Source organism: Hemibagrus wyckioides, linkage group LG08 (genome assembly GCF_019097595.1).
Source record: "Hemibagrus wyckioides isolate EC202008001 linkage group LG08, SWU_Hwy_1.0, whole genome shotgun sequence".
NCBI classification, from domain to species: domain Eukaryota; kingdom Metazoa; phylum Chordata; class Actinopteri; order Siluriformes; family Bagridae; genus Hemibagrus; species Hemibagrus wyckioides.
Window position 1 is genome coordinate 20,696,864 of NC_080717.1, and position 12,964 is coordinate 20,709,827.

The 12,964-nt window shown below is 41.0% G+C and overlaps 1 protein-coding gene across 2 annotated transcripts in view; it reads right to left on the minus strand.

The window, feature by feature from the left end:
• Positions 1–3,060: 3,060 nt before the first annotated feature.
• ppargc1b (peroxisome proliferator-activated receptor gamma, coactivator 1 beta) overlaps positions 3,061–12,964 on the minus strand; it is a 38,543-nt gene continuing 28,639 nt past the window's right edge. The window contains exons 4-12 of one of the 2 annotated variants that reach the window (XM_058396943.1): positions 10,973–11,086; positions 8,960–9,884; positions 8,812–8,857; positions 8,418–8,473; positions 7,197–7,689; positions 7,046–7,106; positions 6,780–6,898; positions 6,555–6,688; positions 3,061–4,875 (exon numbers count right to left, since the gene is read on the minus strand). In XM_058396943.1, the coding sequence (XP_058252926.1) occupies positions 4,784–4,875; positions 6,555–6,688; positions 6,780–6,898; positions 7,046–7,106; positions 7,197–7,689; positions 8,418–8,473; positions 8,812–8,857; positions 8,960–9,884; positions 10,973–11,086 (2,040 nt within the window). In that variant the 3' untranslated portion in view covers positions 3,061–4,783. The remainder of the gene's footprint in view (positions 4,876–6,554; positions 6,689–6,779; positions 6,899–7,045; positions 7,107–7,196; positions 7,690–8,417; positions 8,474–8,811; positions 8,858–8,959; positions 9,885–10,972; positions 11,087–12,964) is intronic. The other variant, XM_058396944.1, reaches the window with a different exon arrangement.

Consider the following 12,964-nt stretch of genomic DNA (forward strand, 5'->3'; position numbering starts at 1 on the left):
CACGTGTGTAGAGTTTAAATGATTATTTAGAGCACTGTTGAAATTCCATGCAGTTTCATACCTGTATCTTTCATTTAATTTTCTACTACCCTTCTGTTCAACCACATTATGTACAGTCAGGGGAAAAAAAAAAACCTGACAGTGCTAAAAATAAACATAGCAAAGCTAATAACTGTTTTACATGTTGTGACTGAGCCGTGCTTCTCTCCGCCTAGAGGATGCTGCACACTCGGCTGAGCTCTTGTGCGTGCTAACCGTCCCACAGGGAGCGAGCATAATGATCTAACACACGGCAGGATGATGCCCGCAGGGGATGGCGTAATTGAGCAGGGAGGCGAGTGAGCTGATTGGCAGATTAGGAGCTGGCGAATGAGGGGGGCTTTAGCTACAGTGCTGACGTCATCCCAGACGCACGGTTAAGGTACGTCAGCATTATCTGACGTAATGTGTACTGTCCTTGGATTTCACAGCTGCGGGAAGGGATATCTATGTGTTCTAAAGGCTGCTGTCAAGATGTTTACGTGCACACACACACACAGTTGAGGCAGAAAGCAGCATCAAACAAGCACGAAACCGCCACCAGCAGCATCATCAAGATGCTGCATTAACCGTAAAGGGTCTTGTCTTCTTCCTTCCCATCTGAGACTTTGCCTGGTTACAGAATCTTCACTAGCCAATCGTGCACCTAATGCTGGCACAGTGTGTACCTCAGCCATAACAGGGATTCAGCACCCTCCTCTCCCGAGCTCCACTCCAACCCGCACTGCTCATTCCAGGAATAATCTCACAGTGCTAACAGTGCTTTATGTGGAGGGTAATTCAGCCCACAACACATTAATCCTTGTCAAGCTTATTTCCCAGCAAAGAAGTGGAGCATAACACAAATAAACAATCAAACACTGTGCCACATGCATTAACAGACAGCACACATTGTCAGTGTTCATTAGGACTTTTTTTTTTTATTGTCTGGAGCCAAATCAATGAATATATGTATGTTGTTTTTATTTTTGTGTTTGTTTTTTTTAATTTTTTTTTTTTTTTTTTTTTTTTTTTTTTTTTTACAGTATATGAGGATCAGTTTCTACAGTTTAATAATGTAAACAATCTCAGAAGAGAAATGTATTCAGTTTAAAAGGAAGCCATCATCTTTTTTTTTTTCCAACTATTTACATGAATTAAAATATAATTTATAACATCAGATAATTTCCACCGTATAGATAATCTGTGAAACTAGATTTCAACAATTCAAAAATACTGAAATGCATTTGTCTCCATTCTCAAGACATATGAAACCACACAATACAAAGAAAGAAAGAAAGAAAGAAAGAAAGAAAGAAAGAAAAACGAAACACCATTAAAAGACATTCAAGCTAAGTGGCATATAAATAAAAAAAAATAAAATAAAAACAAAAACAAACAAACAAAAAAAAAAAACCTCATAATAAACCAATATATGTAAAAATATAAAATCTTACTAGAAGTATTTACCATATTCCAAAAAACAACATTAAAAAAAAGGAAAATCATAGTGAGTTTGATAGTCATTAGATGTAAAGACAAAAGAAAAAATTCAATAGAAATGAAACAACAAAGAAATCAATGTATGCCCTTTGATGCTGATTTCGTTTCCACCAAACACATGATACTGAAGCAGCAAGACTACAACCATCACTGGCTTCATGGATTCATAAAGATCTGTTCGCTGAGGCTTCGGCACCAAATATACACAAAAAACGGGATATTTATGATCATGATGTAGAGTACAGAAATATTTTTGATCAAATAATCGGTTGGCAGATATTTTCCAATATTGCGATATTTTCTGACCGAGGATGTGACATGGTGATAAAGTGTCTTCTTTCCTTACACTTCTTACTGTAGCAATGAAAATACAACCGCACTCACACACTTGCTCTCACACACACGAGGGCCGAGAAGGCCGGCCGTCAACATTCACACATGAGACGGTGTGGTACTGCGCTTTTCCTATACACACACATTAAGTATACTTTTTGGTCAAATAGTGATTGCTAAAATGGAGATGTATTGCATTTAAAGAGGGTTCCCTTTGGGAGGTCTTTTCCCTTACATTTGGATTATCTCAGTCTGTACATTCTAAATTGACACCGTACGTTGAAATGTATTGAAGTGCTTTCAAACGCTGAATAAATGGTCAAAATTCTATAAGAAATTATATCTTCTATATATATATATATATATATATATATTTATATATTTATCTACACCAACACAAATACATATAGATTCATATATATGTACTCTATATATCTTTTTGTATGGCTGTATTGAAAAAAGTTCACTTAAGAAAACAGATTGGACATTTAAAGGACAGTAGAGATTATTAATAAAAGCTTAATAGCTTAATAGTTCCCCTCCCCCCCCCCCCTATTGGTTTAAGGCTCTCCTGATGGGACTGTCTGTAAGACCTTCATTTGACCCATTAGTGTCCAAGTACTGACCAACAATCCCCCACTCCAGCAGGTCATTGACATACACTTGCACTCACACTCACTCACACGCAGTCAAAGTCATACAAGTTCACAACTGTGTGGGAGGAATTCCGTAGCAATATCACACCCAACATCCAACGTCAAGGGAACTACATCTCGCAGATCAGTTAACGAGTATTTCATTGCGACAGAATCTCATCTCAAAAAGATTGCTAAATAATTTTCGGAATAAATCCTTTCCTTTAGGAGAATCTCTGTTAACATGTATTGCATCTCAAATCTGTTTGTTTTTTTGTCTTTTTGTTTTTAAAGAAATATTTCATTACAATAATTAAAAAAGGAAGAAAGAACAGAACATACTGTAGTTCATCGTCATCTTCTAAAGGGATTCTTTTTTTTTACAACCGGGTTTGACTTTTGAAGCCACGTCCCTTTCCATTCCACCCCTGTATTGCTCAAACTTAAATCCTCCCAATGCGCTTGCATCATTAATGCACCCTGACACGCCTGTTTTTTAACACACAAGTGAACACATCGCTGTACAACACACAACCATACGAGTCATGTTTACATTAGACACAGGGCTATGTACAGATTATATACCTATGTATATATAGATCTATATATAGTCATGTAAACAGCACATCCTCCTTCAGTAGTATACATACTAAGAACAAACAATCATTCGGGTTCTTTTAAACGGTGTGGGTATTACGAAAAAGTGTGTACGAACGATTATCTAGGGTCGGCCAAAAAGGCACATCCTGATAGAGTAGCCTTAACGCTGAATAAGGCGTGTTGTACTTAGTGTGCGCTCAATGAAAGTCAAAGGAGGATTCAAATGATGTAAACATTCAGATTCCTGGTGTGTTACTGAGGAGGTGATTGGTTAAAACAGGTGAGGCAGGGATCATGCATAAGAAACACACACACACGCGCACACACACACACACACACATTTAAAAGCACATGGCTCCACTATACAGGATCTACAGGATAGAGTCAAAACCCCCATATTTAAAAACAAAAACAAAGCAGAGAGTGACTGTCTCCCAGCTTTATGAAACTGGGGGCTGAGCCCATCCCAGGACCCGAGGAAACACAGACGGCACACTCAGATACACGTGGGTACACTTTTACACTCCAAACACAGACAGAGAACGATTAAGAGTTTAAAGTACGAGGCAAGAGCTAGAAAAACCCGAAGACCTTCCCCTATTAGATAGGAGAGAGTAAAAAAAACTGAGTATAGAGAGAGCATGTGAGAGAGGGAGATGTAAACAACATAGAGATACGCTGGTATCTCTCGGGAGATTAAGCTTCAGAAATAACTTCCTCCCGGATTTCCACGGCCCTTCTCTCTACCCGTAGACACTCATCTTATTCCGATGGCTATTGAGTTGATGGGATGTGTTACTAGCTGATACTGATCAACATTCATATCCTCGAGGGATACATTCTACTGAGAGACATCTAACGTAATGGTCATTGTTTTTTTTTTCTTCATTCTAAATAGGACACTATGCATCCAAGTGCACTGATTGCATACCTAGAACCTGACACACTGAGAGCTTTATGGACGTGACGGGTAAATGGTGAACGGTGCAGTTGTACAGTAGTAGTACAGTAAAGTTGGTCAGGTCTTCGGGCTCCATTGCTTGTTATATGTGGCAGCCAGCAGCAAGAACCCAGCCATAGAAGGAGGGGAGAGGCAAGAAAACCACAAGCGCTACCTCGTTTCAGTGCATAGATGAAATAAGGAAGCACTAAAATGACAAAAAAAAGACAAAGATTTTTTTCGTTCCTTTTTGATTTGTAAACTCTACGTTGTAAGGAGTTTTTTTGTCGTTTGTTTCCCCCCCCACACACTTTTTGTCATTGTAACACACAGTTGAACATCCACAAAGTTTTGCTAATATAAAGCAATTATCATTTATATACTTGTACGACAAAATGGTGAAAGTTGCAGTCCCACCGAAAAAGTGACAAAAAGGTTACAAAAAACTAAGCAAAAAAAGCAACACACGTACAGACGTCACAACGACCAAACGAAGAGAGCAAGGGTTTGCTACAGAAAGCCAGGGCCGCTCAGAGGCCACTAGTGTTTGACGTCCACACACTTCTTTCTGTTGTTGTTTCATTTCTCGGGTTTCGTCCTCATGCCTCAGCAGCGCTCCGGCCTCAATAAGAAGGTCCAATTTTTTTTTTTCTTCACTATTTCAATGTTCAAAAATGTAAACATGAGGTGGAGTCTGGGCTGAGGTTGTGAGGTGGCTCAGGAGTGAGGGTCGCTGAGCTGTCAGTAAGGCGTATCAGCGGTGTAGACTCCTCTGGGCCTCCTTAAGCAAAGTGTCAAAGTCCATAGCGTCATACTTGCTCTTCACCGGGCCTGGTCCTGCCTCATCTGAACAGCCGAACACAAAGCACAGTTACAAACACGTTACAAACAGGTAATTGAAAAAATACTAAAGAAGACCTTCAAAACAATTTTTAGCCCAGTATAGTAAAGTATAGCTTAGTTTAGCCCACTATAATACTGTAAAATAGAGTATAGTGTAGTATAATATAATATAGTATGGCTGAATTTAGTCCAGTATAGTATAGTATAGTACAGTATGGTATAGTAGAGTATGCCCTAGTTTAGCTCAGTATAAAAAATAGTACAATATAGTATAGTGTAATATAATATCCCTTAGTTGAACCTGATTCTATGCTGTAGAATACAGTATAGTGTAGTATAACGTAGTATAATATAATATAGTATGGCTGAATTTCAGCCTAGTATAGTAGAGTATAGTATAGTAGAGTATAGTATAGTATAGTATAGTATAGTATAGTAGAGTAGAGTATAGTATAGTATAGTATCGTATAGTATAGTATAGTATAGTATAGTAGAGTAGAGTATAGTATAGTATAGTATAGTATCGTATAGTATAGTAGAGTATAGTATAGTAGAGTATAGTATAGTATAGTATAGTAGAGTAGAGTAGAGTATAGTATAGTATAGTATAGTATAGTATAGTATAGTATAGTATAGTATAGTATAGTATAGTATGCTGTGCAGTCCAGTATAATACAGTATGGTATAGTGTAGTATAATATAGAATAGCTTAGTTTAGCCAAGTGTAGTATAGTATAGTATTGTATAGTATAGTGAATATAATATGCCTTAGTGAAGCCAGGTATAATGTAGTAGAGTACAGTATAGTGAAGTCTAATATAGTATGGCTGAATTTAGCCCAGTATAGTATAGTATAGTAAGTATGCCCTAGTTTAGGTCAGTATAGTTTAGTACAGTATAACATATTGTAATATAATATGCCTTAGTTGAGCCTGGTACTATGCTGTAGAATACAGTATAAATGTAGTATAATATAATATTTATCCCAGTACAGTATAGTATAGTATGCCTTAGAGTAGCCCAGTATAATATAGTATAGTATAGCATAGTATAGTGTATAATATAGTATAGTGTAATACAATAAGCCTTAGTTGAGCCTGGCATAATGTTTAAGAATACAGTACAGTATATATAATATAATATAGTATGGCTGAATTTAGCCCAGTATAATACAGTATATATAGCATAGTATAGTGTAATATAATATAGCATGGTTTAGTTTAGCCCAGTATAGTATAGTACAGTACAGTATTGTATAGTATAATATAATATGCCTTAGTTGAGCCCGGTATAATACAGTATAGTATAGTACAGCATAGTATAGTGTAATATAGTATACCTTAGTTTAGCCCAGTTTAGTATAGTATAGGATAGTATAATATGCCTTATTTTAATTACATGCCTTAGTTTATTACATACATCGGATACCAAAAACCAAGCTACTGTTAAAGTCACTGAGATCACATTATTCCCCCCATTCTCATGTTTGATGTGTAACTGAAACTCTTCACCTGCGTCTGCATGAGTTATGAATTTTATGCTGCCACATGACTGGCTAATTAGATAACTACATGAACGAGCAGGTGTACGGGTGTCCCCAATTAAGTGTATGTTATTCAAGAAACCGTTCATCTCGAACTCATTCGACATCAGAATTTACTCCATCTCCCCCTCCATCTTACCCAGATCTATGTACCGCTTCCTGCTGAACCTCCGACTGCCATTTCCGGCATACTGACCCACAGAGTCATGCTGCCTGTGCTTCTGACTCAGCTCGTTCTGATTCTGCCTAAAAGTGATGACTCCACAGCGCTCCCTAAACACACAGACACACAGGTTAGAATCGTATGCTTCTGCACATACCAACTACTAACCCAAGTAGGAAAATGGCCAGGATTTGAACCTACTCTTTTTTGATGAGCACCCGGCAGTCCTCTGGTTCGCCAAAGGCCTTAAAGCGTTTGCGCAGGACAGCCTGAGTGACGCTGCTCGGCAGATTGTGAATGTACAATACTTGGCACTTGTCCTAAAAAGACAAAACGATATAAAATTATGAGCTACCAGTCATAGAGTTATTTTGACAGATTATATTTATAAAAGCACTATATTGTGCTCATATGCAATTATTTGTGCTGGTCATTTGTGTAGCTTATGCAACCTAATCACTACTTACCCCATCCTCCTCTTGTCCATGTGTAGTGTTATTGCTCTGCTTGTCACAGTGGCTCTCACAGCTATAACGAATCAAAAAAGAGAGGAGAGTTAAAGAGAGACCGACTTCCACAGAGAACATGTGAGGAAAAAGCAGGAGGCTCCAGAACTACCTGAGGTTGATCTGATGGCAGGGTGAGGGTGGCTGGCATGAGTCTGGGCACTCGGAATCAGCCTCAGGAGTGGGTGAACAGGCAGGCGAGGGCTGTCCTGTCTCTGCAGGTTGGCGTAGGGAGAAGTCTGGGGGCAAATCAGCCTGTTGGGCCTCTGTCTCCTCCTGCCTGTTTTTCTCTCCCATCTTGTCCTCCTCTCCCTCTTGGACCTTAGTGTAGCAGACAGATCCTGGGAGGATGGCAGCAATCCTTTTGTGGCTCTCCCCTAAGTTTAGCATGCAGTAGTCATGGTCTCTGTAGGCACCCTTGCTCTGGCTCTCGCCCGTCGGACCCATGCGCCGAAGCTGGGCATACAGCTCTGTCTGCTCTGGAAGCTTCCGCAGGTGTGTCCGCACTGGACACAAGTTCTTGCCGGGAAGTTCGGCTTTGCCCTCAGGCTTGAAGAGCTCCTCATCGACCGGTTTGTGGGGTGGCGTTGTGGGCGGGGTGAGTCCTGGAAAATGGGACACAATTAAAGTAAGCCAAAGTGTATTTGAAGAAGAAAAAAAATGAATTACTCGTAAACTTTAACACTTATAAAATACTATTTATTTTCATTTATTTTTATTTTGCAATTATATAGGAAAAATAAAGCTAAGGTACAGGCATCAACTTGGGCAAATCTTGCTCAAGATAGTTGTTACAAATTGAACCCCAAACCACCGTCTAAAACCATGCTCTCAAATGCTTTCCTAGGCTATAAAGGCTGATGCTTGAATGCTATTACAGGACGTTGAGCTTGGATGAAAGTGACTGGATAGATGTTTTTTCTTCTATTTACAAAATCTGGGGCAGCACAAAAAGTTTCCTCTGAGCAGATCATATACATTAATCATCAAATGACAAAAAAAATACTAAAATGTTTTGAGTTCAATATTACTAACCCCACCTTTAATGGCTTACAATGTCAATATTATTTATATAGACAGACAATTAGACTGTTGATAAGTCTACAAAGAATGCTTGGAATAATTCTGACTCTCATGTGTAAACCGACACCATGCTATTTGCTATGTAAATGTCACAGGTAGTCTAACCTAGAGGGTCTGATGTAATGGAACTCCCTGCTTCATTATTCATTTAGTCGTCTACCTTCCCGAGCACAACGGCTAATCCTGTGAGTACATGGCTTCCCATGGCATGGGTTTGAACTTACACCATGGTTTGAGAGCGTGGCATTACCTGCAGTGCCGCACAGTTCCACGCAGAGACTCTGCTCAAAGGGCCGGCTTGGATCTCTGATCGTGACAAACAGAGAGTAACGAGTTAATGGCTTAAAATGGAGAACAGCAAGGACAAGAATGAACAGCCAATTCATCAAATAAATGCTGAGCAAAATAACTATTTAGTGATACTGATACGCAGAGCAATCTGTGTCGCTTTGCATCACAGCATTAATCTATAATTAGCTGAACAACTGGCTTCATTTCTAGCAAAGCGTTTCGGATATTAAAGGTGTAGCGTCACTACGTGTCTCCCAGACGTCACTTGGGAGGCATCCAGAAAACATTTAAAGCCCTCAGGACCTGGACTAGCTCCAATTCTACAGCAGAGTAGGAGTTAGGGGAATACACACCCTGTGGATTTAGGAGTCAGCGGCAGGCAGAGGCAGGCACGCTTCTCTGCAATCATAGAAACAGAAGAGACAGACTTCCTCAGTCATAACCGAGTTATTATCAAGTTAGTTGGTTGTCAGTCTTCCTGTCAGACTGCTTGTCTCTTACCGTCATTACAGCAGAGGTTTGGGGTTTCAGGGCTCTTCTGCAAGACTGCTTTCTCCATGCTGTCTTCAGCAAGAGAATCCATGGCAGAGTGGTGGACTGCGCTCTCCTCTTCACTGGAGTGTCCACTCGGACGTGGTCTTTTTGCAAATCGACTCGGGAAGGAGGCTAAGCGGCGGGAGCGGCGCACCGAAAACGAGCCCTCGTCTATTTCGGGGCATTTAGGCCGCTTGGCAGCCACCTGAGAGCCTTCGATGACGCTTGTGTCTTTGTGCTCAGCTTTGGGCCGGGCTGCGGTGGTCCTGCTGTGGCTGTACGGTGGGCTGTGCAGTCTGTAAGGCTTGCTCACGTCATAGGAAGCGACAGCCTCCAACAGCTCCTTAAGCAGAGAGTGCGCTTTAGTTTCTCGGCGCCGTACGAAAGGAATCTTGGGTTTGGTTCCTCTAGTTGTGCTGCTGTTGGAGAGAATAGTGGGCTGGGTGGCAGGTTTAACACAGCTGGGGGTGGCATTACGGGGGACTGCAGGGTTCTCAGGCTTGGTCTTGCGCGTCACATTTTCGCGCTCCTTGCGGTCCCAGTTGGCCTGCTTGCGTGATGGTACACAGTACGTGTGCATGTAGCGGATCAACTCCACCACAGAGTGACGCTCCTTCTCCGAGGGGAACTGAGGCTCGGGCGGCTCGGTGCACACTGTGCTCTCTACCTCACTGCTGGATGAAGACTCCTCTTCCTCCTCATCCTCCCCCTCCTCATCCTCCGAGTCACTGTCCTCATCTTCGTCTTCTTCTTCCTCCTCTTCCTCAGTATCAGCTGCAGGTGTGTCCTCGGTGTTGGGCTCCTGGGTGAGGTGGCGGTGCAGCTCAGTGCAGAGATGACCGACAGGTCTGAACGCTCGCGGCTTCCTCTCCACTGTGCATGTCCTGTCCCTCTGTAACAAGACCAAAGGAAAGAGAGAGATTAATCAGCTTGATAACATTACCTAGAAGGAAGCTGTTGTATCCTAAAGGAAAAAATCGCACTGAATGTCCTGCAAATCAATATCTATAATCAAAATGTGGTCTGCAAATCAGCTATACCTAACGCCTGAGATGCAGCAGCGCTCTAGTACTTTAGTGTCACAAGCTCCCTCACCTCCTAATCTGAACATGTTTCAAAACATTCATGCCTAAAGTCTCTGTCTTAATTCAGTGCACTCTAGAGTCCAAGCTTCATTGTCTTCACTACTTCTGTGCCAGATTTTTCATTACTATGTTTCCGGAAAATGGTCTTGATGGTCTTTTTTTGTCTTTTGTCTGCTATATTTGAACTCACTGAATTTATTTGCACAAGCAATGCCCCCCCCTTTGACGTCAGTATGGCACAAAACTGCAAACTTGCCACAGAAATTACGTATCCCCACCACCAGCCAACAAATTAGCCCTAGAATCACTAAGCACATTGCAAATAGCTCAATATGAACATATTTATGTTTCAGGTTGGAGGTTTATTTCGAGGCATATAAATAATACAACCCAATATAAAACCCAGTACTCTAGCAAACCACCGAGCTTTCTTTCTTCAAAACAATTCATTTACTAAGACTTTTACTTCGCCTACCTCACACTCTGTGACTATGGGCTATAGTTGGAATCATGCTATGAGAAGCTAGATGGTGAATCAGGCTTTATGTAAGCTTTTAGTTTAAAGCAGGGCTGCCCTTTACCCCTCCGGTAGCCATGGTTTTGCTATGACAGATGGCCACAGTCAGCGCTAATTCTGCACTCGGCTTGGCAGAGCTACAACACATCAAAGCACAGCCACGCAACACAATGTGGCTTGTTAATTCTAAGCAACACCAGTTTAATTCATTCTCTTCACACACAGGTAAAAGCCAGGCAAGCATGAGCGTGATGATGGCAGGAATATGCTATTACAGCATAGATAGTGTCTCTTGCTGATGCTAGCATTCCCTGGCACAATTTTGTTTCGATGTGCGTGAGTTTTGTGTTTTATTTTACACAAACAGACTCGGCTTACCTTCAAAAGAGGACGAACAGACTTGAGTTGCTGAGTCTTACTGAGTGCACTGCTCAGTTTGTTTGAGTCCAGACCCACAGGCACATTTGGGGGGGACAACAAGAGCTTTTTCAGCTGTAGAGAGAGAGAGAGAGAGAGAGAGAGAGAGAGAGAGAGGGACAACTAATTAGCAGGCATGCCACTCTATCTATCCAAGCAACACAACATCATTACATTAAATGTTCACTGCTTTGATTCGATTCCTGCCAAAGAATCACAAACATAATATGAAAACGCAAGTGGCACGGAGTCAGGGAAATGTCAAACAGCAATGCTAATTTCAAGCTGTACTGGGCATCGTGTTGGAGGACTTTTTTCCCTCCTGTTTCATCACTAAAACACAACACTGCATAAGAATGAATAGCTGACACAAATCTGCTTGTGGCACCAATTCCTCCCTCAGAGCTGCCCTGGTGTGAGAGCCAAGGGAGAAAAACATGAGAGAGAGAGAGAGAGAGAGATGGAAGACTCTACTGAGAAAGTAACCTGGGATGTGCGTCAATGATGAAACCAGCAGGGAAAAGTAACCCTCAGCTCACTGAGCTGCTGTAGCTCGTGATAGTGTGTTAGTTTGGCAGATTCTCAGAGTCCACTGAACAAAGTGAAGGGGCACCGGGTGTTTCCATTGCACTATACAAAACGGCACCGGCATGCCCGAGCCATCTACTCCATGAGAACATGTGCTCGGCTCTCTCCCTCCCCACAGTGCCCAAAGTGCCTCAATGCTGCCCTTGTTTCCTATACTGACGGGCCTCACTGAAGGGGCTCAAACACACTGACCACACGAACCACCAGAGGGCACTCTAGAACTTTTTGGGATAATACAGCTGCCCAGACATAATAAGCTATAAGCTGTCTGAGGAGGCGTTAGAAGAAGGAGGAAGCCTCCATTAGCTATATGTCTGACCAGAAATACACCTGTCTAGACCATAATGTTAGGGGATAGCTGGTTTGTTTTTTTCTGACTCTTTATGATATAGATAGAAATCATCCTACACCATTCAGGCCACAAATAAGACTGTAAGAGCAAATTTACAGTTTAATGTGCTATGCTATTGTGCACTGTGTCAATATAGTGTCTATTCTGACGTTGTAGGGTCATCGTTGCGAGTATAAATATCGTTTAATCACAATATTAAAATGCTACGGTCAGTTCTACTTCCTCCTGTCTTATTTTCATTCAAATGTATTTCATAACAACATCAGTGTATTTTCCAAGATTTAGACAATAGTGCTGAAAGGGTTATTCTGAATACGTTGTTCTATTGCAGTGTGCTTTCAATTAAAAGTAATACCATTTGAGGGAACATTCTGACCCCTTTAAGACATTGACCTGAACATATTTAATCAGTTTAAGAACAAACTGCTTCTACCCGAAGCATCCATTGCTTAAGGTTGTTTACCGTTCTGTAATTTAGTCCAATTTCTTTCAAGCCCAAAATAAAAGCAATAAAAGGTACCAGGCTTTGAGTTACACGCTTTCACTGAGGTAACAGTAAGACCTTTATAACCTTCAACAAAGTGATCTTTTTAGCCCTTTCATTAAGGCCTGAATTTGAGCCTGCATTTTTAGATATATTTCCTCTAACAGATAGTACATAGCCTGTTACATAGCCTGTAACCCATAATTCATTTAATAGAATGAAAAGAAATGTGTTCGAATTGCTCATCCGAGTGTCACACATTATGCTGATTCAAAAGCATCAATGGAATAAAACAAAAATGTGTCCAGAGAGCTGGTTTCTTAATGCACTCTAAGCAAACACACAGGCAATAATAGACTGCAGGGAGCAGGAGAAAGGAAAACATCTTGGGGTTTTTTTTTTTGTTTTGTTTTTCCATCAGAGATCTGTAGAGCCTCTCATAAACAGGTGTGAAAACTGCAGAATGGGACTGAGCAAGCAAGAGAAAGAGATGATGGAAGAAAAAGGCAGAGAGACAGAAAATAGAAAC